This window comes from Sycon ciliatum, chromosome 1 (genome assembly GCF_964019385.1).
Source record: "Sycon ciliatum chromosome 1, ocSycCili1.1, whole genome shotgun sequence".
Lineage (NCBI taxonomy): Eukaryota > Metazoa > Porifera > Calcarea > Leucosolenida > Sycettidae > Sycon > Sycon ciliatum.
Window position 1 is genome coordinate 40,924,777 of NC_088643.1, and position 20,372 is coordinate 40,945,148.

At 46.7% G+C, this 20,372-nt stretch overlaps 3 protein-coding genes across 3 annotated transcripts in view; 2 read left to right on the forward strand and 1 right to left on the reverse strand.

Annotated features, from left to right (window-relative positions):
- Window positions 1–20,372, forward strand: part of LOC135826013 (uncharacterized) — a 69,706-nt gene that overhangs the window by 30,744 nt on the left and 18,590 nt on the right. The gene's annotated exons all lie outside the window — the stretch shown is intronic.
- LOC135825980 (nucleolar protein dao-5-like) lies at window positions 919–10,736 on the forward strand. The gene is made up of 7 exons (XM_065338618.1): window positions 919–2,902; window positions 3,381–3,507; window positions 3,748–3,841; window positions 4,279–4,389; window positions 8,852–8,926; window positions 9,372–9,453; window positions 9,599–10,736. The coding sequence occupies exons 1-7, from the start codon at window positions 1,141–1,143 to the stop codon at window positions 9,748–9,750; spliced, it is 2,403 nt and encodes an 800-aa protein (XP_065194690.1). The 5' UTR covers window positions 919–1,140; the 3' UTR covers window positions 9,751–10,736.
- On the reverse strand, window positions 11,125–19,741 carry LOC135825967 (mastermind-like protein 2). Its single transcript, XM_065338608.1, has 6 exons — window positions 18,383–19,741; window positions 16,860–16,934; window positions 15,965–16,051; window positions 14,859–15,063; window positions 14,149–14,564; window positions 11,125–13,308 (listed from the first exon to the last, which is right to left on the reverse strand). Exons 1-6 carry the CDS (start codon window positions 18,980–18,982, stop codon window positions 11,992–11,994), a joined length of 2,700 nt encoding a protein of 899 aa, XP_065194680.1. The 5' UTR covers window positions 18,983–19,741; the 3' UTR covers window positions 11,125–11,991.

Consider the following 20,372-nt stretch of genomic DNA (forward strand, 5'->3'; position numbering starts at 1 on the left):
AGCTGCGGCGCTCCCTTCCTACTTGAATCCCAATCGAACTCGCGCACTTCCACCGAAACTGGGTGACTGCGCCCTACTAGATGGGGATTTGTATGCAAAATGTCACTAAAAGCGCCATTTCGTTCTTATAAAAGCACGGATGACCGCGATTGGCCCATATGTTGTAGTCTTTTGGACGCTGAGTCGACTGGTTTTGGTCCGAAAAGGCTGCGATGCAGCGTTCCTCCTTTATTCCCAATCGAACATGGTTGAAGAAGCGGTCACGTGCTCCTGCGTACACCAGTCAGCTGGTCACCGTGCCTGCAGGGTACAACTTACTAGCCTGTTTGACCTTTTTTGGGTGCAGTCCTGTCACTCGAGTTGAACTCGAGTTGAACCTTGGTGTGAAAGTTGTCGCCTGCTGGCGCGGTGACCAGGTGATTTGGGCACCCAGGAGCACGTGACCGCTTGTTCAACCATGTTCGATTGGGAATAAAGGAGGAACGCTGCATCGCAGCCTTTTCGGACCAAAACCAGTCGACTCAGCGTCCAAAAGACTACAACATATGGGCCAATCGCGGTCATCCGTGCTTTTATAAGAACGAAATGGCGCTTTTAGTGACATTTTGCATACAAATCCCCATCTAGTAGGGCGCAGTCACCCAGTTTCGGTGGAAGTGCGCGAGTTCGATTGGGATTCAAGTAGGAAGGGAGCGTCGCAGCTTCCTCGGACCAAGACCATTCGACTCAGCACCCAGAAGACTACAACTGGTGAAAATTTGATTTTAGGGTATACTTCCCCTTTAACATTTGTCTCGCTAGATCGCGCGGTATTTGAACCCATGAACCTATGACCTTTCTCTTTGACCTTTACTGCTACTTCTTTTACTATCACGCGAATCGATACAAACTCTCCCGGTCGGTGTTCCGTTCGACTCACGATCACGGACTGTTCTCTCTTTGTGAATAATGCCACCCATTTCAGGCCTTTGATTTTGGGCTAGCTGATTTTTCTTCTCAGAATGTTGTTTGTCAATGTGGGGATGTGCATTCCATAGGTTGGACAATACCTAAACAAATTGCTGCTGCACCTTTTTGCTGTAAGAGCTAAGAAGTAGTTCGCCTTGTGAAGCTACATCTTCAGTTTGGCAGTAAACGGCAATGGATTATGATGACCTTGATGACCTCTTGGAAGAATGTGAGAACGAAGTAGATTCCTGGCCAGCGGAGAAACCACCCCAGAGAAATAACATTGCCACAACTGCTGCTGCTTCAACTGATGTCGGACCTACAAGTTCCTTGGTAAACTATACTGAACTTCCAGCGACTCCAGAAAGCGACGTAGGTGTAGCTGAAGAAAGTCACGAACCGAGAGCAGAGGGGACGCATCCCGACGTTGGCAATGAAGAGCCATGCAAGCCCAGTGTTTCATCAACGTCTATTGAGTCATGCAAGCCCAGTGTTTCATCGACGTCTATTGCATCGTCCACCTCTGAGAATAATCCAGACGTCCAACGTGGATCTCTATCAGCTAGCAAACGAAAACCCTCCTTCGCGGTAGCATCGAAAGCGAAGGCAGCAAAAACGCCGGACTCCGCTGCCAAACGAGCACCGAAGTTTGGCACGTCAAAGGCCACTCCAGCTGCGGTCAAAGCTGTGGCCGCTACTGCAAGCAAACCATCTGAAGGGACCAACAGGCGACTGCCCGATGAAGCGAAGTCAAAAACAGAGCCTGCATCCGCCAAAGCAAATTCTCCAGCTGAGCTTAGCAAGAGAGGTGACACGAATAAAACCATCGACGATGCAACTGAACCATCTTCACCTGTTGTGAGTCCTGAGAGCAATGACGGGAGCAATGAATCTACACCGGCTGTCATTCCGCCCACAGTCAACAAAAGTACCAAGCCATCATTTAGTGTCAAGCAGCGACCTCAGGTTTCGGCTGCTACTAGCAAGAGCCAGCAACCATCCAAACAGCTACCAACAGCAAAACCTAAGAAGAGCAGTGACGGGAAAGCGGAGAAGCTGAACTCACAAAGGAAGAATGATAGTGCAAAATCGACGAAGAAGGAAGAGCTGAAAGCTGCCCGGGTTGCTAAGTTGGAAGAGAAGAATAAAGCCAAAGAAGGAAGGCTGCAAAAGAAAGCAGAAAAACTCCAGCATAAGCAAGAAAGAGCTATGCTGCAGGAAGAGAAAAAGAAGAATGCCGAAGAGAAAAAGAAGAATGCTGAAGAGAAGAAGCAAATGAAAGCAGACAAGCGCTATAGCAAAGCTGGCAAAATGGCTGTTGAGCGCAGGAGAAACATGGCAGACCGGGATCACAATCATACTGTAGATAGTCAAGCCTCACCAGATGATCCAGTCACTACTGAGGTCGAGTTGCAAGCTCCCAAAAATACAATAGCGGATGAAGGGGATGACACTGGTGTTGATGACAGCGATACTGGCAGTGTCACTTCACTGGAGAAAGTTGTTCAAAGTCTGAAGGAGACCGATGTCTGCTTCTCAGATATTGAGTCCCTCGGCGATGCTGAACAGCCCGACACTACTGACGCTGTTGAAACAGTTAACATCACAATACATCAAGAAAGTGATGATGCTGGTGACCTGAGAAGCATCGCCGAGTCTCTTAGCGTGTACAACTTGGAAGAGGAGTGGAATGAGGTCTGTAACCGTTGGACGGACGATGCGCAACCACCATCGGGGAACAAGAATAAAGAGAAACGAAAGCGTGTGAAGACAAAGGGAAAGAAATCACATCATAATGATGATGATGAGTACAGTATGCCTTCCATGATGTCAGGCTTTGAGAACAATGGAGAGGTGTGGGTCGAGTGCACACTATGCTCTAAATGGCGCCGCATGCAGGGCAATGTGGATGCAAGTAGCGTACCTGGTGACTGGCAGTGCAGTATGAGCAACGGTGAGTGATATTGGCAGCAATACTGAAATGACGAATTTTGCATAATGCACACTTTCTTTTGAGACGCTGTCCTCCTAACTATCGGTTGTGATTAGATGTCATGATACGATTTGCACTGACACACTGACAGACAGACAGAGAGACAGAGAAAGAGAGAGAGAGAGAGAGAGAGAGAGAGAGAGAGAGAGAGAGAGAGAGAGAGAGAGAGAGAGAGAGAGAGAGAGAACACACAGCAAACAGCGGTTCTCCAGTCCCTTGCACATGTGCAGAACATGGTGGATTAGTGGATTAGTCCATGTGCCAGATTATAGATAGAAATCCCGGATGCATCATAAGGGCCCAGTCTGTATGATGAAGAACAGTGATATGCTTTCTTGGCCTCTGAGGCGTCCGGTTTCACTCAAGGTCTTGCTGTGCGAACGTTTCAAGACATCTTTGCAGAACAGTTCATGTCTTTCCAATAATTCTTGTGTTGCAGATAGCAAGCGCAACACGTGTGATATACCTGAAGAGAACTGGGATGAGATGCACGAGTCCTACACATTTGCTCCCTGCCATGTCACTCTTGGTAGTGTTGTTTGGGCAAGAGTCAATGGCTATCCATGGTAAGAGTTTGTGTTGAGCACGGTGGGCCCTGGTCGCTTGCTCACAATATGTGTGCGAAGCTGCAAGGATCTCTAGAATGCTATCATGCTGTTATGCCGTCGGCCCATGTCCAAGGCACCTGAGATACGTGTGCTGCCTGTGTTGGTTAAATGACCCACGTTTACGCTACATCATCTTCTGAAGTACATTTTGTATTGTTATGATGGCTGCGTGTTTGCATGTTTTTTTTTACATTATAGGTGGCCTGGCTTGGTTGATGTTGATCCAGATTATGGATCTTTTGCCAACTTTGAGGACGATGATGATCATGCCATTGACAGAATATACGAGCCCGTGAGTCATGCTAATTCCCCACCAAAACGGAAGATTTTGGCTGTTCTCGAGCAAAAAAATACTTCAAAACTCCCCAACAGGCCCAACGCTACGCTGCCTAGCCTTCTTCCCTTGTTGTTTAGAGATGCAAGACACTTCCAGTGCATTACAGGTATGCAGGTGCAAATACACATTCTTCAAAAAGACCGTCTCAAAGGTGGCTTCTGGAAGTGTAGCAGTAGCGGATTTTTGGTGTCTTAATGATTTCGTTTCCGTAATTCCAGCATCTCACATAGTTGTCTGAAAAGGAACTATTGCAGGCCCACACAAATTCATCTTTTGCTGAATGTAGGCCAAATATATGTCGACTTTTACATTTCTGTCTCTGAGAAAATTCAATATACTGCCTGTTCTATCTGTGTGTATGTGGTGGTACTTGGCCCTATGTGTTCTTGCAGAATGCGTTTCATGTTGTATTTGGGTTTGACACCGCTCCCACTCGTGCCTGGGTGGACAGAAGTAATGTCAAGGCCTTCGATAAGAACAGCAAACCATCAGACACGGGGCAAGTAAGTTGTGAATGGTACTGTGCATTGTACTTTTTACATGATTTGGCATCAGCTAGATCTGGGCACGAATACCCAGGGATTGTTGTTGTTGTTGTTGTTGTTGTTGTTGTTGTTGTTGTTGTTGTTGTTGTTGTTGTTGTTGTTGTTGTTGTTGTTGTTGTTGTTGTTGTTGTTGTTGTTGTTCAAATCTTTATTCTCACGATAGCCAGTGGCCAATAAGAGAGAGTTGTTGTTGTTGTTGTTGTTGTTGTTGTTGTTGTGGTTGTTGTTGTGGTTGTTGTTGTTGTTGTTGTTGTTGTTGTTGTTGTTGTTGTTGTTGTTGTTGTTGTTGTTGTTGTTGTTGTTGTTGTTGTTGTTGTTGTTGTTGTTGTTGTTGTTGTTGTTGTTGTTGTTGTTGTTGTTTTTGAATTCTTTATTCTCACGATGGCACCATCGCCAATAAGAGATAGTTGTTGTTGTTGTTGTTTGAATTCTTTTATTCTCACGTTGTTGTTGTTGTTGTTGTTCGAAGCATTGCTGTAGTATTGATATCAAGTACATGTACATTGTACTTGTAATCTTTGTGCTACACCAGCCAGCAGAGCCAGGGATTACATGTAAGGATTTATCCTGACAAGGGAACCCTGCCACGATTGTTGATTTGGGAGGCATCACTTTGACATGCAGTAATTTTGTGTCCTTACCCAAATAATTAATTTGTTACAAGGGAACTTTGAGTTACTGTAATTTCACAAATTTTCGGTACTTTCGGTGCCTCTGTTTCATACCTGAAATTTCAAAACAGCGAACAAACACTAACACACATAATCCAATAGGGAACTGCTTCTCTGTACCTAAAGTTTCTGTTCACCTAACCTGGCCTTCACACCAACGCATATGGCCGATTGGTTTGCAGGCCTGCCTGCGAATCATGAGGTCCCGAGTTCAAAACCCGCGCTGGTAGTAGGGAGCGTGTAAAAAAGACTTTTTTACGCGTGTGGAACTGCGCCGACACCCACGGTCAACTGGGTACTCACAGCTCGGAGTGAGAATAACAAGGATGCAGTTTACAGGGTTATGGGCCGTTACACGCCCAATTGGTTGAGAGACTAACCTCCTCTCCCCTGACTCACTTGTGAGGTCTGCATTCGCCACTAAGGTGAACAGGCATAGTGGTGGCCTGCGGATGCGAAGGCTAGTTTGTGTGTTTCTGAACATTCAAGCGATGCCGACGCGGATCCCGCGAATATTAACCTGGCCTTTTGCCCTCATACCGAAAATATTGAGCACTGAAAATTTCTGAAATTAGAGTACTCAGTAAGCCTAAAATCAAATTTTCACCAGTTGTAGTCTTCGGGGTGCTGAGTAGAATGGTCTTGGTCAGAGGAAGCTGAGACGCTTCCTTCCTCCTTTATTCCCAATCGAACTCGCGCACTTCCACCGAAACTGCGCCCTACTAGATGGGGATTTGTATGCAAAAAGTCACTAAAAGCGCCGTTTCGTTCTTATAAAAGCACGGACGACCGTGATTGGTCCATATGTTGTAGTCTTTTGGATGCTGAGTCGACTGGTTTTGGTCCGAAAAGGCTGCGATGCAGCATTCAGCCCTTATTCCCAATCCAACACAGGTGAGTAAGCGGTCACGTGCTCATGCGTATACTAGTCACCTGTGGGTCACCGTGCCTGCAGGCTACAACTTTTACAGCGTTCCTGTCACTCGAGTTGAACCTTTGGACCTTTGAGTTGAACCTTGGTGTTCACTGCCAACACGTCACTCTACCACGACAAATTGTTTCCAGGTCCAGACTCTCTGCTTCCGGGGTGGTAATCGTTATGGACACTACTCATTGTCATCGTCTTCCAACTCACTTGAGGATTCGTTGTCACTCAAGGAAATGACAATGCTGGCCACATGCTCCTGCTGAAGCCCGTCAGCTAGCCAGGCTTTGTCAACATCCTCGTCACAGTGGCGACATGAGTTCGGCCAGAGGTCCTGTGGCACTGCTTCCATCGTTTCTAGAACCAAGGTCTTCACATCACCGATCTTGTACGTCTTGGTCCGTGGTCCGACTTCCCGCTTTACCCAGGCCCAAATCAACTCAATTGGGTTAAAAACGCAATGGTACAGGAGAAGTCGGATCACACGGAACCCACGCTCTGCCGCAAGCTTGTTGCACTCATACTTCGCTTGTGGCTTGTGAAGCTGAATGAGCTTGTACAAGGCTGGCTTTTTAACATGGTACTGCTCCGGGGAATCCCTTTCGCAGTTAGCCATGCTTGCATATCGGCCTTCCGCGTTGAGGACATCGGGCAGCGAGATGCATCCGTTTTAACGGTGTGGTAAGGAGCATTGTCCATAACGATTACCGAACCTTCCTTCAAATTTGGAAGCAGAGTCTTTCCACCACTCTTGAAAGTGCTTGCCATTCATTTCGTCGCGGTAGTCTGCTGAGGACGTGTTGCCAATGAACACATTGGCGCAATTGTTCACGAATCCGTCCCGTCCACCAGCATGCAGAACAATAACGCGCTTGCCTTTACCTGATGGTGCTTCATTTGGTTGCTTGGCTACACTCTTGTCGCCATTGTCGTACCACCTCCTAGTAACTGTGTGGTGTGCATTGACCCACGTCTCATCCAGGTACACAATCGGCTTGCCTTGAGAACGAACTTCTCTAATGTCTCGCAGGTAGCGATGCCGCCACACTATCTCGGGGCGTTGCATCATTATGTGGGTGATACATCTGGTCTTGCCATACCGGAATCCCATGGAACGCAATATTTTCCAAAGCTAGTTTTGCTCATGTCTGGAAAATCGTCGATGGTTTCTCTGCAGCGAGCAAGAGCTTTGTCCAGTGTTGGGTGCTCCTTCGCAGCATAGGATCCGTGAATTACTTGTCTTATACAGTCCAAAGCAAATCCGTCAGGGTTGAGTGGTTTCCTGCCACGAGTCTCACCTTGGGGATCAGTGCCACTCTCGTCACCTTCATCACTGGAGACAAGGCTGATGCAGCACGGTGATTTCCGTTGTCAGCATCCCTGGCACATCTGTTCATGGTGGAAATGCTGACGCCACACGCAACAGCAGCACGACGAACGGAGTGCTTGAGATCAATTCGATACCCATTGGTCTTCTCGTCTTCGCAAAATTGCAACACAGACACCACCTTGGCACGTTCGCGTTTTGTCAAATGTGGCATGTCGAGAGAACAAGTAACACGTTAGTTGCCACGAACACAAAGACACTCAAGAGAAACAAAATAGGGCCACAGAGCAGTCAACAACAAAATGATTCCTCCGGCCATGTACGTGGAGCTCGAAGAACACTCTGATCTGAACAAATGGAACGAGTCACACCCGGTTTTTTGAATTTCGCGCGCAGATTTTCGTGACGCAACTCACACTACATTTTCTCAAAAGTGGCCTTGAGTACGTTCTCAACGTTTTCAGTCCAAGTATTATTTAAAAAAAGCACTGTAGTCGTAACTTCCCCTTTAATATGCAGTAGAAAGCCCGGGCCCCAATTAAAAAATTGATGAAAAATTGCGTACAAGTCCCATACTTCAAGGTGTATACAGTGTACATGTACACCGAGGACATTACCGAAAAGAGCATACTGTAAGGCATCTAACAGTGCGAAACAGTTGCTGTCCACAGATTTGAGTATTATGCTCCCTAGCAGTCAGCAATGTCGTTAGGTTGAGCACTCTTACCTTAGCGCGAACCCTTGCCGCTCGCCTTGTGCAACGCTCACTGCTCTTGGAGCATTTCGAGCACTCTTGGCGGGGTTTGCAGCTCTTTATAAAAATACTTTGCTTCACGGAAACGTATTTCATTGTGAAGAGCTGCGCTTCGGTCCTCTGAGCTGTGCTGAGGAGCTCTAACAGGGCGAAACAGTTGCTGTCCACAGATTTGGGCATGAAATTATATTGAGGAATGGTAAATCTAAGGTTCTAACTGTTATGGCATTCCTTCGTTAAAACGAGAGAGCTTGGAAGCTCAGGGCCCTACTCTATGCTTTTTTGCCTAGCTCATCATGCATGTTATTAGAACTGATGGAACTTTCTCTTTGGCCGCAACTTCGTTGCGGTCTTATAGTGTTTTACGTTGACCATGACGGCTACAATGCCCAACCATACCATAACGAACTGATCGGCTACATCATTGTATTGTAAAAAGTTTCCATCTGTTCGAATAACATGCATGAAAGGCAAAAAAGAGCTTGTGGATAAACTGGATATGCATGTGAACTCCTAGAAATACCGTTCAATTGTGTATTCCTAATCCTAACACATTGACTACATGTGCATGCGCCAATGATACTACGCACAATGATGTACAGTCAAGTATGCCTGCAGTACCTTCTGCTGTAGATACATAGCGACTGTTGTTTCTTGCACTGGCCGTATCACATACAAACTGGCCTGTTCAGGACAACCATCTGGCAGATTTGAATCTGCTTTGATGGCCCGTCTGACTGCAGATCAAGCTCACTCAGAAGAAGCAACTGAAGAGAGCTGCTGCAATAGCATGTGACTGCCTCACATACTCCATAGATGTAAGATTTTCTCCTCTATTTTTAGCTACGTTGTATAACTTCTTGCAGTCTATTTCCGCTTGGTGGAAGGTGAACTGATTCCCATTGGTGCTTCCATGAGCCCTGTAGCATTTCGGGGTGTCAACACTTTGGTTTCATGCTCATATTTTGAAAGAAACCCGAGCGCAGAAAGGTTGCGGAGGGAAGCAGTATCTTGCTTTTAGTAGGTATTGGTGATGGGCTGACACTGTCTGTGTATTCATTGTCATGACTCGTGATACAGTGCGTATGAATACCTGTCTGCAATAGCTGATTATCTCCGCTACTTGCTTGCACTTGCTTGTACGTGTACAGTGTTTTTGTATACTGCTTCTCTATTGTTATTCCAACGAGCAGTTGTTCTTGCTCGAGAGATTCCATGTTCACAACATCCTGCGATCTTTTTTTTAAATCATTGTTGGCTCAGGATCGACTGGCAAAGTTTGGTCATGAGGTTTCTATGAGGTCAAGATCGAAAAAGCGACGGTCCAGCCATAATGCTTCTTTTGGTAAGTATACTTGGCATGGCTATCATTTTTACCATTTTAATAATGCGTCTTTCTATTAGTCTTCAAACTGTGAGCAGTCGTTTAGGAGACAATTCCATAAGAAAATTATTTTTTAACACTGAAATTGTTTTCTATTTGGTTACAGACTCAGCCGGCGCCGGCAGTCCATCGGCAAAGAAAAGTCGCAGCTCTCACTCTGAGGACACTAGCTTCTGCGCAAGTGAAGGATTTGAGAATGCTCCGTCTCCTGAAGTGCCTTGGACAGAGATGGAAGCTCCAGACTCACCTGAATATTGAATGCGTTTCAGATTGTCCTCTGCGGGGCGCATGAACTGGAAAGGTATGTCCAGGTATTTATGATCTCAACATGTATATGTACAAGAGCCATAAAACAGTATTGCATGGCTACCAAAGCGATAGCATACTCTACCAATGCACATAAAATATATTGCATCATTGTTTAGAAACAACACCATATTGCACAACTACCAGTCACCAATTGGTCTTGATGCAAAGGTTGCAAACATTCTCTCGTGCAAACTTCCTCTGTGTACCATTTCTGCTGAAAGGTTGTAAGAGAAAGTAGCTTTTAAAGTGAAAGAGGCGTACTTACAACAGTGAATGGTATAAACAGTGCCAACAGAGGGGGGGGGGGGGGCAGATGGGAGAGTACTAAAGTTAGAGAGACAGTATCCAGATTAGTACTCTCTCTACTCTTCGGTTGTCCCTACCCTCACTGCTTGGACATCTTTAGTTCAATGCCGTTCACGGTGGTTTATCTTGTCTTTTTCTTTGCGCCTTGCACCATAAGCATTACAGAGATGAATTCTGGAGAATATGTTTCTGGCACAACCAATTACCGTTTATTATTGGTTATGAATTTTAGTGTTTCGCTGAGTTTATTGACAGTTTCCTTCCACCTAGAGAATTTTAGCAATATCTTCCTTCACCCGAGTATGCTAGTATTTAGTTAATTAACTGTCCATTTTAGCAATTATTAGATTGTTGACGGAATCGGTCAAAACACAGTTGTTGAACATCCCGAGCTCTGCTTTTTACCGTCCTTGCCCGGCACTTTGTCACTATGAGGCAAACCATTGAATGTTTTCATCACACACTTTTGGAGTACATTGTATTATGGTTCTTTGGTACCCTTCTCACATTTCAACAAAAGTGTGTGATGTGCACGTTGCCTGTAAGTAAGGCCGAATGTTTCTTTGCCAAGTCTAGCCAGGGTAACAGTATGCCGGTGGTGTTAATTGAAGCACACTGTATGTGATGCAATGGCAATCATGGTGTTTACTCCTGAAAGCAACATGATTCCTTCTGTTTTAAAAAGCGTTTGCGCGAAGCACCCTGAACACACTCTGAAGCCCTAGAAGTCCCATATGACAGAACTATTTTCAACATGCGTTGTCATCACCGGGTGTTATCAATGAGTTCCTCTCACCCAAAGCTTTCCAAGAAGCCCAAGTTATCAAAATTGGCCAGAGAACAACACTGCTACGGCCAGTCAGTGGGACTAAACACGTAAACCAGGACTACCCTAGAATATACTACTAAAAGCAAAGGCGGTCATGTCATTATCAGAATCATCGGATATGCTTGGTACATGTTTTGCATACTTTCAAGTTTCAACTCTTCTCAGATCATCACATGCATGTATGCCAATGGTGGATCTAAACAGTCATAGCATATTTCGACTTGTTGGCCGAATGATCAATGACACCAGGCATTGTGCAGTTCACTGATATAATCAAAATAAGTGGTGCATAGAATGCCAGGCTTCACTCTTCTTTAGCCATGAAAATTTAGCTATGGGACACAATCAATATAATTATTTAACTTCAACAAGACGAGGCTGTGGAAGGTTGAGTGCCAAGCTGCTCAAATCATGAGAAAGGCATCTGCTGATAGCTGGAAAGGAATGGGGAAAGTATGTCAAAGGATTTTCGGTCAGTCGTTTTGACGAGTTCATTCGGTAGCGACTTGTTAAAAAGCGAAATAGAAGCTGACTGCGGCCAACAGTAGTCAAAATGATTGCAGCATCAGGCAGCTACGGCAGAGGCAGTCGCCCGAGCAGCGACCACAGCGGCAACAGGAGCACAAAGGGTGACAAGGGTGGAGCAACAACAGCATGGGATTGTATGGATGGAAGACTATTGGACAAGCATCAACACTATAACCAATGGATTGGTAAGGATCAGCAATTATCGAATACATTGAACTCAGGTCAAATTGTGACATGCCATGGGCCTGACACACGGCACTGCATACTTGAAGATTGCCGCACCCACGGATTGCTATGTACAGGGGTATAGGATATAGTGCAGTTGTAGACACGCAGGTATAACTACACTGACCGCTGTGCCACTCACACAACAATGTGCTGCAAAGAAGCTTTGAGGACGGTGCTTGCCGGCAGGTAAGTTCTCCTTGGTAGCTGATAATGGTGGGTTTTTAGAACTGACCTCACAGAACTCCCACCATCAAGCCATGATGAGCACTAGAATTATGGTTATAACGCAGCAGAAGCGACTACTGCTGCTGCCAGTGTGCCTGCTGCTGCTGCAATTGCTGAATATTCTCATGCTGTGCAAGCTGACCAGCACGCTGCGCATCAGCTTGAACTGCCAGCTGTAACTGATGTTGCATGTGTACATCTATGTGTGAAAGGTCGCCGCCACCGGACGCCAACCAGCCTGAATCTCCTGCCATTGCACCAGCAGAGTCAGCATTAGAGAGGGGACTGGTGGAGAGTATTGACTCACTAGCTGACTGCTGCCCATAGCTGGATGCCAGTTCTTCTGCTAGCTGCGTGATCGGACCACTTACCGGTCCAGTAGAGTGAAGTGATTGCATTGCTGAAAAATCCTGCGACGTCAGCATATCAAAACCACTCTCAGGCTGTAAATGTATTTGATTCAGATCTAATTCTGGTTGCGTTGGCTGTTGGTACTGCAGCAGAGGCACAACTGGCGACTGCTGCGGCAAACCATGTGCAGTTTGCTGAATGATACTTTTTGGTAAAGACTGCTGTTGCTGGTCTATAGGGGCGGTTGCTCCTTGCTGCTGCTGCTGCTGTTGTTGTTGTTGTTGTTGTTGTTGTTGTTGTTGTTGTTGTTGTTGTTGTTGTTGTTGTTGTTGTTGTTGTTGTTGTTGTAGCTGCTGCTGTTGCTGCTGCTGCTGTAAATGATCTAAATGCTGTCGCAGAGATGCTGCTTGCTGTGGCGATTGCTGCTGTGGATCCTGCATCGCTGTCTGCAGTTGTGCCTGCAACTGCTGCTGGTTGTAGTCATAGTGCTGCTGATTCTGTCGCATGAGTTGCATGTGTATAGTCGCATTTGACCCACCACCACTTGCACTGGCAGGTGCCTGTCCAACATTCGAGTGGGACGCAATTGGCAGGCCATTTCCATCAGTTGCAATGGCTGTTGTTATGTCGAAATTGCTGTCGAGAGATGTGGGTTCGTGTTCATTGTTGCTATCATCAGTAACACTGACTGTCGGTAACTTGAAACGTGCTCTCATTGTCGATGACGGAGAAAGTAGTGGCTGCTGTGGTGTGCCGTTTGCACCTAGAATTACCTGCGGAAAGCCTGCCGCTGAAGTGGTGTACTGACCATTTGTACCCATGTCCACTTGTCCACCGGTCGATGAGCTGGGAGATGTGTCCCGCTTCTGAAGGTGTTGAGTTAGCAAGGCGTCAGGCCCACCAGACCCGGTAGTATCCCAGAGTGGATTCGCCAATGATCGCATGCGCTGGATTTCTTCGCTCTTGCTTCTAACATGATTGTACTGTTGCGCGCTTGTCATGTCTTCAGAAACCTTGCCTCCGTGAGCACCGTCGGCGTGCTAAATAATCACATATGTATACATGCACCCACACATGCACGCACGCCCACAGAACCATCCACACATATGCGCACACACACACAAACACACACACACACACACACACACACATACACACACACACACAAACACAAATACACACACACACATCCACGCACACACTATTGTAGCCCTATCCAAGGCATTGAAATCACGCCTACATATACTACCGTAAAAGTCCGTAAATAAGTACGTATTTACTTTCGAATTTAGTGGCCACACCCGTACTAACTTTCGGGCGGGTACAGACTTTCGGGCACGAACTAACTTTCGGACCTGACTTGTGTGTAGTGGAGAAGTCATTTTCATGTAGATGTACATGTTACGTGCTGCATGTGTGCATCGTACCGGTACTAATTTCGGGCAGTATGTTCATCGGGCTTGACTTGACTTCAACAGACAGAGCCAAAAGAATGAAGAGGGTATTTATTTCGGGCAGGTACTTATTTACGGACTTTTACGGCACCACAGCCTGCAGCACAAGACTTCCACGTCCTCAGATTCCGACGCAAAATCATCGAGAACAGCATGAACAAAGAGTTCTGTAATCCACTCGTGTAGGCTCCGGTCTGACCTGTGAAGGTTCCCAGGGATTATGGATGCCCACTTCAGCAGCTTGGGTCTTTGCCTCTTCGGTTTCATCAAGCTTTGCCGTATGCATGTTGACCCCGCAATCTGAAATTAGTTGTCCCCAAGTCCACCCACAGTCTGACCCAAGAGTTTCACACTCTGGGTGACGATATACACTTGACACTTTGTGTGCAGGAGCATGGCAGTATGTTTCCCTTGAGTTTAGCTTACCATAGTCTGAAATCCCGTCAAGAACGGAGCACCTGTGCCTACCGTGGCACGCCGATAAGCAGGATCTGTTGCTTGACTGACACCCGCACTGGTGGCAGCAGCAGAGGATTGACCAGATAGGTCCATAGCACTCAGCAAGCCATATCTACTGCCCACAACACTCAGCGGATCACTAACGCTTCGCGTGCGATCTACATACGGGGCAAGCATGCTAGCCGTCTCTGGTTCGAGACCACTAAGTTGCTGAGTCACGAAAGTTGCCGGCTGAAACACGTAGCGCGGAGTAGTCTGCAGGTTGTCCATGCTGCGTGAAACGTAGCTGTGTGCAGGAGCCAGGAATTGTGGGTTTGTGTTCATCCTCGCTATGTTCGGAGAAGCTGACTCGCCAAAGTCCAGTGTACTGAAGTCATTTGATCCTGGAATTTGTCCAGAGCAACACAACCATAGCCACAGACAATCAGACTAAGACTCTTTCAGAAATACATGATGATTGTAAAGCTAATGGGCACTGATGCAACTTTGAGCAGCATTAAAGACCTTTTAGTTTCCATTTCAGCATTGCGTGCTGAAGCTGTGCGAAAGATTCCTCATATATGCAGTGCACAACATCATGACAATGTAAGTGCTGCAGGTAAAGATTAATGAACTTCCTCAGACAAACAAGCCATGCAAGTACTTCTACACGAGCATACGCCTACCAACTGACTCACCAGACCCAAATTCCAGGTTCGAAAGGCTTGATGATGAGCGGAACGTGCCTGATAATGCCGGCGAGGTCTCCCTTGATTGCTGGCTGCGGCCATGCGTCAGAGAGCGACTTCTACCGCGGTGCGCATCGTCACTGCTGTGGTCGGAGATGCCGGATGGTGAAGGAGACGTTCCCACTACGCATCGATATGGCGATAGGGAATAGTGCTGCACACCACACAACAGTATGAAACCAAAAGAGGGTTTGATGTGTGCAGCTACTAGTCTTACTTGAAGCAGCCCTTTTTGTTAAATAACGTACAGCAATACTGGTAGAAATCTGGCATTTTCACCCCATCAGTGCTGTAGCTAACCAATGGTATATTCGGCAGATCCATACCGTCATTATTTGGCTGCTTTGTGAGAAATCATAGCACGAAGAGCAACACAATTCACCGATATCACTGAAATTCTTTGAGCGGCCCAATACAGTATTGTAAATATACAAAATTTCGGCAGCAATTTAGTTTGGCTAGATTCGGCACCAACCCTAAAACGACGAAATTAAAACGCTGATGAAATGTTTCACATCGGCTTTGATGATGTACTACAGTACTGCTCAATGAAATTCAGTCGCGCGACTCAAGTACGCGCCGGTCGTTGCGCAGCCATAGGCCTGCGAACACTAGGCTGCGATATGATGCAAGGCGCAAACTTGAGTGACACGACAGCACTGTAGGGTTAACCCGTTCCGAAAATAAATCACTGCCGAAATGTCGAAAACCTGCCGAAATATAGCTGCACCGAAATTTTGCAAATTTACAGTACCAATAAAAGACGAAATAGTGGTTGCGACTTCGGCGATGGTTGATTGAACTGATTAGGAGTGACTTCCCCGAAACACTGTGTATTGAGCAGGGAGTGGTGCTTTCTTGCAGGTTTGCCGAGTCAAAGGTTTGATGGACTTTCCGTGTGCTCTGGATGGCAGTCGTGAGTCAGTCAAGTGTCAAGTCAAGTCGGCGGAATAGCACGAGCTCCAGTGTGAGGAGCAAACCCTTTCCTAACAATAACTGACATTTATAATAATAAGTAAACACTGACCATTGAAAAAGCAATAGGATTACCTTACCCGAGCACTTCGATTCTGCTTTCGTCGATTCCTACGTGGTGTGTAGTCTCCATTCGGTGGGTTCAACTCAATCATCCAATACTGGCCCTAATGAACACAAAACAACAAGGTTCGGTTGATAGAGAGAGAGAGAGAGAGGGGGGGGGGGGAGGAGGGAGAGAGAAAGAGAGAGAGAGAGAGAGAGAGAGAGAGAGAGAACATGCTTCAAGATTCACAACTGAAGTCAAGCAAACATTTACCACACAAAATCGGACTCTCGGAGCATCAACAACTAATGGCTCGGTTCTGCTGATGCTACTACTCCCCGCACCAACGCTTCAATCCTATACGGTGGCCGTGTCCCAGCCGAAGATCAAACCTATCAGCCTGTGTTAGCTTCTTAGAAAATACGAGTGCTATTCCCCTGCACACACACTATACAACTAGCCAGCTGGGGTACTCCAACAAAATCACCCCGCAGTGTGTATCAGGTCGTGCAACTCCATCAACAGAGTAAACTCCAACTCCTTGTCCTGATCCTCAGTGCTGTAGTGCATGCTGCTGAGTGCTTACCTGTGAACTGCTGCTGGCCGCAACACAAGTCATGAAACGAAGCATAGTGAAGTCCAATGCTACGGACATAACCCTGCTGGCCGCTTTCTTGGATAGGTTTCTAAGGGGCCACCCGGCATTATCGATAATTTTCACGGAACGAAAAGTTTAGTTATGACCCTCCCCCACCCACCCCCTTCAACGAAAAATATAATATTATTGACTTGACAGCTAGAATGGATTGATGTTTCAGCTATCAATAATTTTCAAAACGAAACTCTCCTCAAGCCACCCACCCATAAACGAAACTTTTTTTCTCTTCGTGAAAAACATCGATATTTGCGGATGGCCCCTAAGTTCTCACCTTTCCGGGATCATCAGCCGGACGTTTGACCTTCTTGAAGCCTGGGCTTAGCGACAGATTGTGACGAACAGAATTCTAGTGAGACGAAGAAAAAACACAGAACAAATCACGGTTCGTGTGAGACTCGGCCAGAATGAGTTTTCCGCATCCGTAGGAACGTCGCCACCCGTTTACACTAGATGAGAACCGCATTGTTTTCAGAGACCTGGATAACGTTGAGAGCCGCCACATATGCATGGAACACATGCAACAGCATGTATACGTGCATAGTGGATGCGCAGTCATGCGTGCACGACCTGGCAACGCTGCTCACTACGGTCAGCCCTTCCGTACAGACAAGCACAGACATGACCGCGGAGCAGCATCATCGTGCAGCCTCTGCTTCTGACAGCACAGTCATGTAGCCAACTATACTGCTTAGACAAAGTCTTTAGTGGGCAATTAGTCAGCAGGGGCCAAGGGTGGAGCTCACTTGTCTCCTATTAAGAATGTTTGCACTGTGCTGCCACACGGAGACGTTGGAAAGATAATGGTTGGGAGACGTGGCTTTACGATACTGCTGGTGAGGAATGTGAAAAAGAACCAGCATGGTGTCGCCCGTTACCCGACTACCATGCAGGCCATCATCACAGTTTCACATCACATCCTACACAATCTCTCCACCTGTCTACCTGATCCAGTGATAGTGCATCACTCCTCCTCAGTCAGACAAAGCCAAGTGCATCACTAACTGGCCACTCCCAATCAACTGCTTGACATGACTCCATAAGTGCTCCTCCCCTCCCCCTCCCCTAGGGATAACACTAGCAGACAGATTAGTAGATCTACCATGATCAGTACCAGGCTAGTACAGTAGGTGTACTCTTCAGTTGACCCCTTGCTAGTTCTGTAGTACAGTAGAATCATGTAGGCCCCAACCTGCCTTGAAGTTAGTTTTACACAATCATTGGGGTAGACCTCTACATGTACAAAAAATACTACATGGTTCGACACATGATGTCGCCTGGGATTGTGATTTTTGTCTAATGCCAGTAATGTCTTGCTGTACTTTATCACTCCCTTAGTATTGACTCACATAGATTTTTGCCATATCTAAGCAGTCAAATATTCCTGCATATTTCACTCCTTAGGGCTATATTGACTGCTTATATTTGACTGCTTAGGGGTTGCGCAGTAGGTGGTGGTGCAACGGTTCTGCAATCATAAAACCGGGATTCATGAGGTTATCGTTCTGGAATTTGAAATACGGACTGTTTGTCGTGATAAATCTAATATTGACTTCGTACTTGGTTAGTATAGGAAATAAAAACCTCGTAAAAGACCTCGGCTTCGCCTCGGTCTTTTACTCGGCTTTTATTTCCTATATTGACCTCGTACTCAGTCAATATTAGATACGTATTACTATTAGTAGCTATTAGTCTGGTTGTTTACACAACAGCATTGCAGCAGGTGTAACGTTCTAAATGTAGTGCACAAAAGTCAAAAGTAGATACTTCCGCTCCTCTCCAAGCTTATCACCATACCTTCCAAGAGCCCTGACCGGTCTGCACTACGTGCTTGAAGAAAGGAAAGTTGTCCGATATGTACGAGTAGATTTCGTTCAACGACAGCATTTTCGACCTGAGTGGATTTCCCTCAGCGTCCACATCACCAGTCTCTCGGACCGAACCCTGGTTAATAGCGTACGTGCATAACGTCAGGAAACTAAAAGGTGGCTTCTTGCTCGGATCCTTGTACTCCCGCAGCTCCTCCGCTGTGATGGACGCGTGCGGGTTGAATGGAGTGGTGCCCGGTGCTCGACGTCGACTCTTTTGAGTAGGACTACTACCACTCTTAGAGAATTGTGGGGCACTGCCGACTGAGCTCGATCGAGGGATGGGCATAGATGCCGAGCCACTAGTAGACGTCGCTAGAGTTGTAGACGGCGATGATGATAGAAAATTGGGAACATTTAGCGGTCGCATTTGGACGAGTAATTCAACTTCTGTGAGGGATTTGCTCGGGTCGGCCGTTGAGCCCGTACCGTTCATTGCGCCTGTCCGGGTAGGGGCTGAAAGTCCGGCAGGCACCGCTGCTGCAACTCCAGAAGAACTATCCATGTTGGTGGGCATAAAGATGGACATTACTCAGTTGGGCCGCATTACCGCCACGCCGATGGCACAACGATTACTCGCACACTATAGCACAACCAGCACGCAGCAGGGGAATGATCCGACGGAGGAACAATCACTCACACTCAGTCAAGCTTGCAACGTCTCACAGCTAGCTCTCTGTAGTAGTTGGTCGGGTCAGTTTGGGGCAGCACGTGGTCTAACAGCTAGTCACAGGCGCAGGCTTTACAACTTACACACGCGAACACACCGACAAGCTGATTCAAAAAATAATTATGTGACACAATGCGTGCTAGCCGTGTCGGGGTGACGATGTCCACAACGTTTACACAAGTACAAGAAACCTACAACCTCCAGTAGTAAGACCAGTGGCTGCAGAATGGTGGCCACGAGCAGATCAGTGACCCCAACAAAGACAGGTAGAATCGGCAGAAAAGCAGCAGCAGTAGCAGGAAGGCCTCCTCTCTGTTTCAGCAAGAACCAAGCCCTGCGCCGATGCCGATGGTGTCGGAATGCTGAACAGCTGCGCTCAGTCGCGCGTTGCGTGCACTGGATTTTACCCGCACGGGATCTGCAGAATCTAGGATCTAGGATGAAGACACGATTCTTTATCGCCGGCACAGGGAAAGCAGCAGCAAGAATAACAGGCCAGCACTAGCACGATGAGTATGACTGATGTTTTTCTGTAGCTATTTACTTGTCATAGACTTGGACTGGAACTCAACTCTCCACTCCACAACACTGTTTTGATAGCAGAAAGCGCGCAAGTGTGACTCCCTGTTTATGTCTCCTGGAGTCTAGTCCTGCACTGGCACTGCACATGCAGGCCACCTACATACATGTACTATAGTGATTAGTGTACATCTTCTACATGCACATGTACAGTGTAGATCTACCCTCCTTACTCGTAGATCTACTCGACTCCTCTCCTACACCATCCAGTAGTGCAAGTACAGCACAGCTCGTATCAAGTGAGGTAGTCAGAGCAAACGAAAACAAAACCTCTACTCTAGCATACTATTTAAATACTAGGGACTAGGGTCCGTTATTTTATTACCATGATTACAGTCGGAACACAGTGGCTGTACATGTAGTACGAGTTTGAGTAACCATGGTAACGGCGGATGAAAACTCAACAGGCAAACCACCGGGAAGTCATGTTATAAATATAAGCTGAAGACTACTAGTAGGATCAGGAGTGAAGTGAAGTGTACAGGCGATATAGAACCATTTACAAGAGAACCGGTCCAAACCAGTGAAATCACCCACGCAACGTCCGTATACCGAACTGTGTACACATGTAACGCGTGCACTGGTTGTAACTGAGACAGTGTCACTGTTGAGTGTTGTGAAAAAAGTGACGGTCGGTGAGAGTGAGCTCTCTATCATAATCACAGACTGT

Coding starts and splice junctions, on each gene's coding strand:
- LOC135825980 (XM_065338618.1), top strand. CDS start 1,141: ATGGATTATGATGACCTTGATGACCTCTTGGAAGAATGTGAGAACGAA. Junction 8,927..9,371: donor GCCTCACATACTCCATAGAT/GTAAGATTTTCT, acceptor TTGTTGGCTCAG/GATCGACTGGCAAAGTTTGG. Junction 9,454..9,598: donor CAGCCATAATGCTTCTTTTG/GTAAGTATACTT, acceptor ATTTGGTTACAG/ACTCAGCCGGCGCCGGCAGT.
- LOC135825967 (XM_065338608.1), bottom strand. CDS start 18,982: ATGTCCATCTTTATGCCCACCAACATGGATAGTTCTTCTGGAGTTGCA. Junction 16,935..18,382: donor CCGGTCAGGGCTCTTGGAAG/GTATGGTGATAA, acceptor TCGTCTCACTAG/AATTCTGTTCGTCACAATCT. Junction 13,309..14,148: donor TGACGGGATTTCAGACTATG/GTAAGCTAAACT, acceptor GTGATTATTTAG/CACGCCGACGGTGCTCACGG.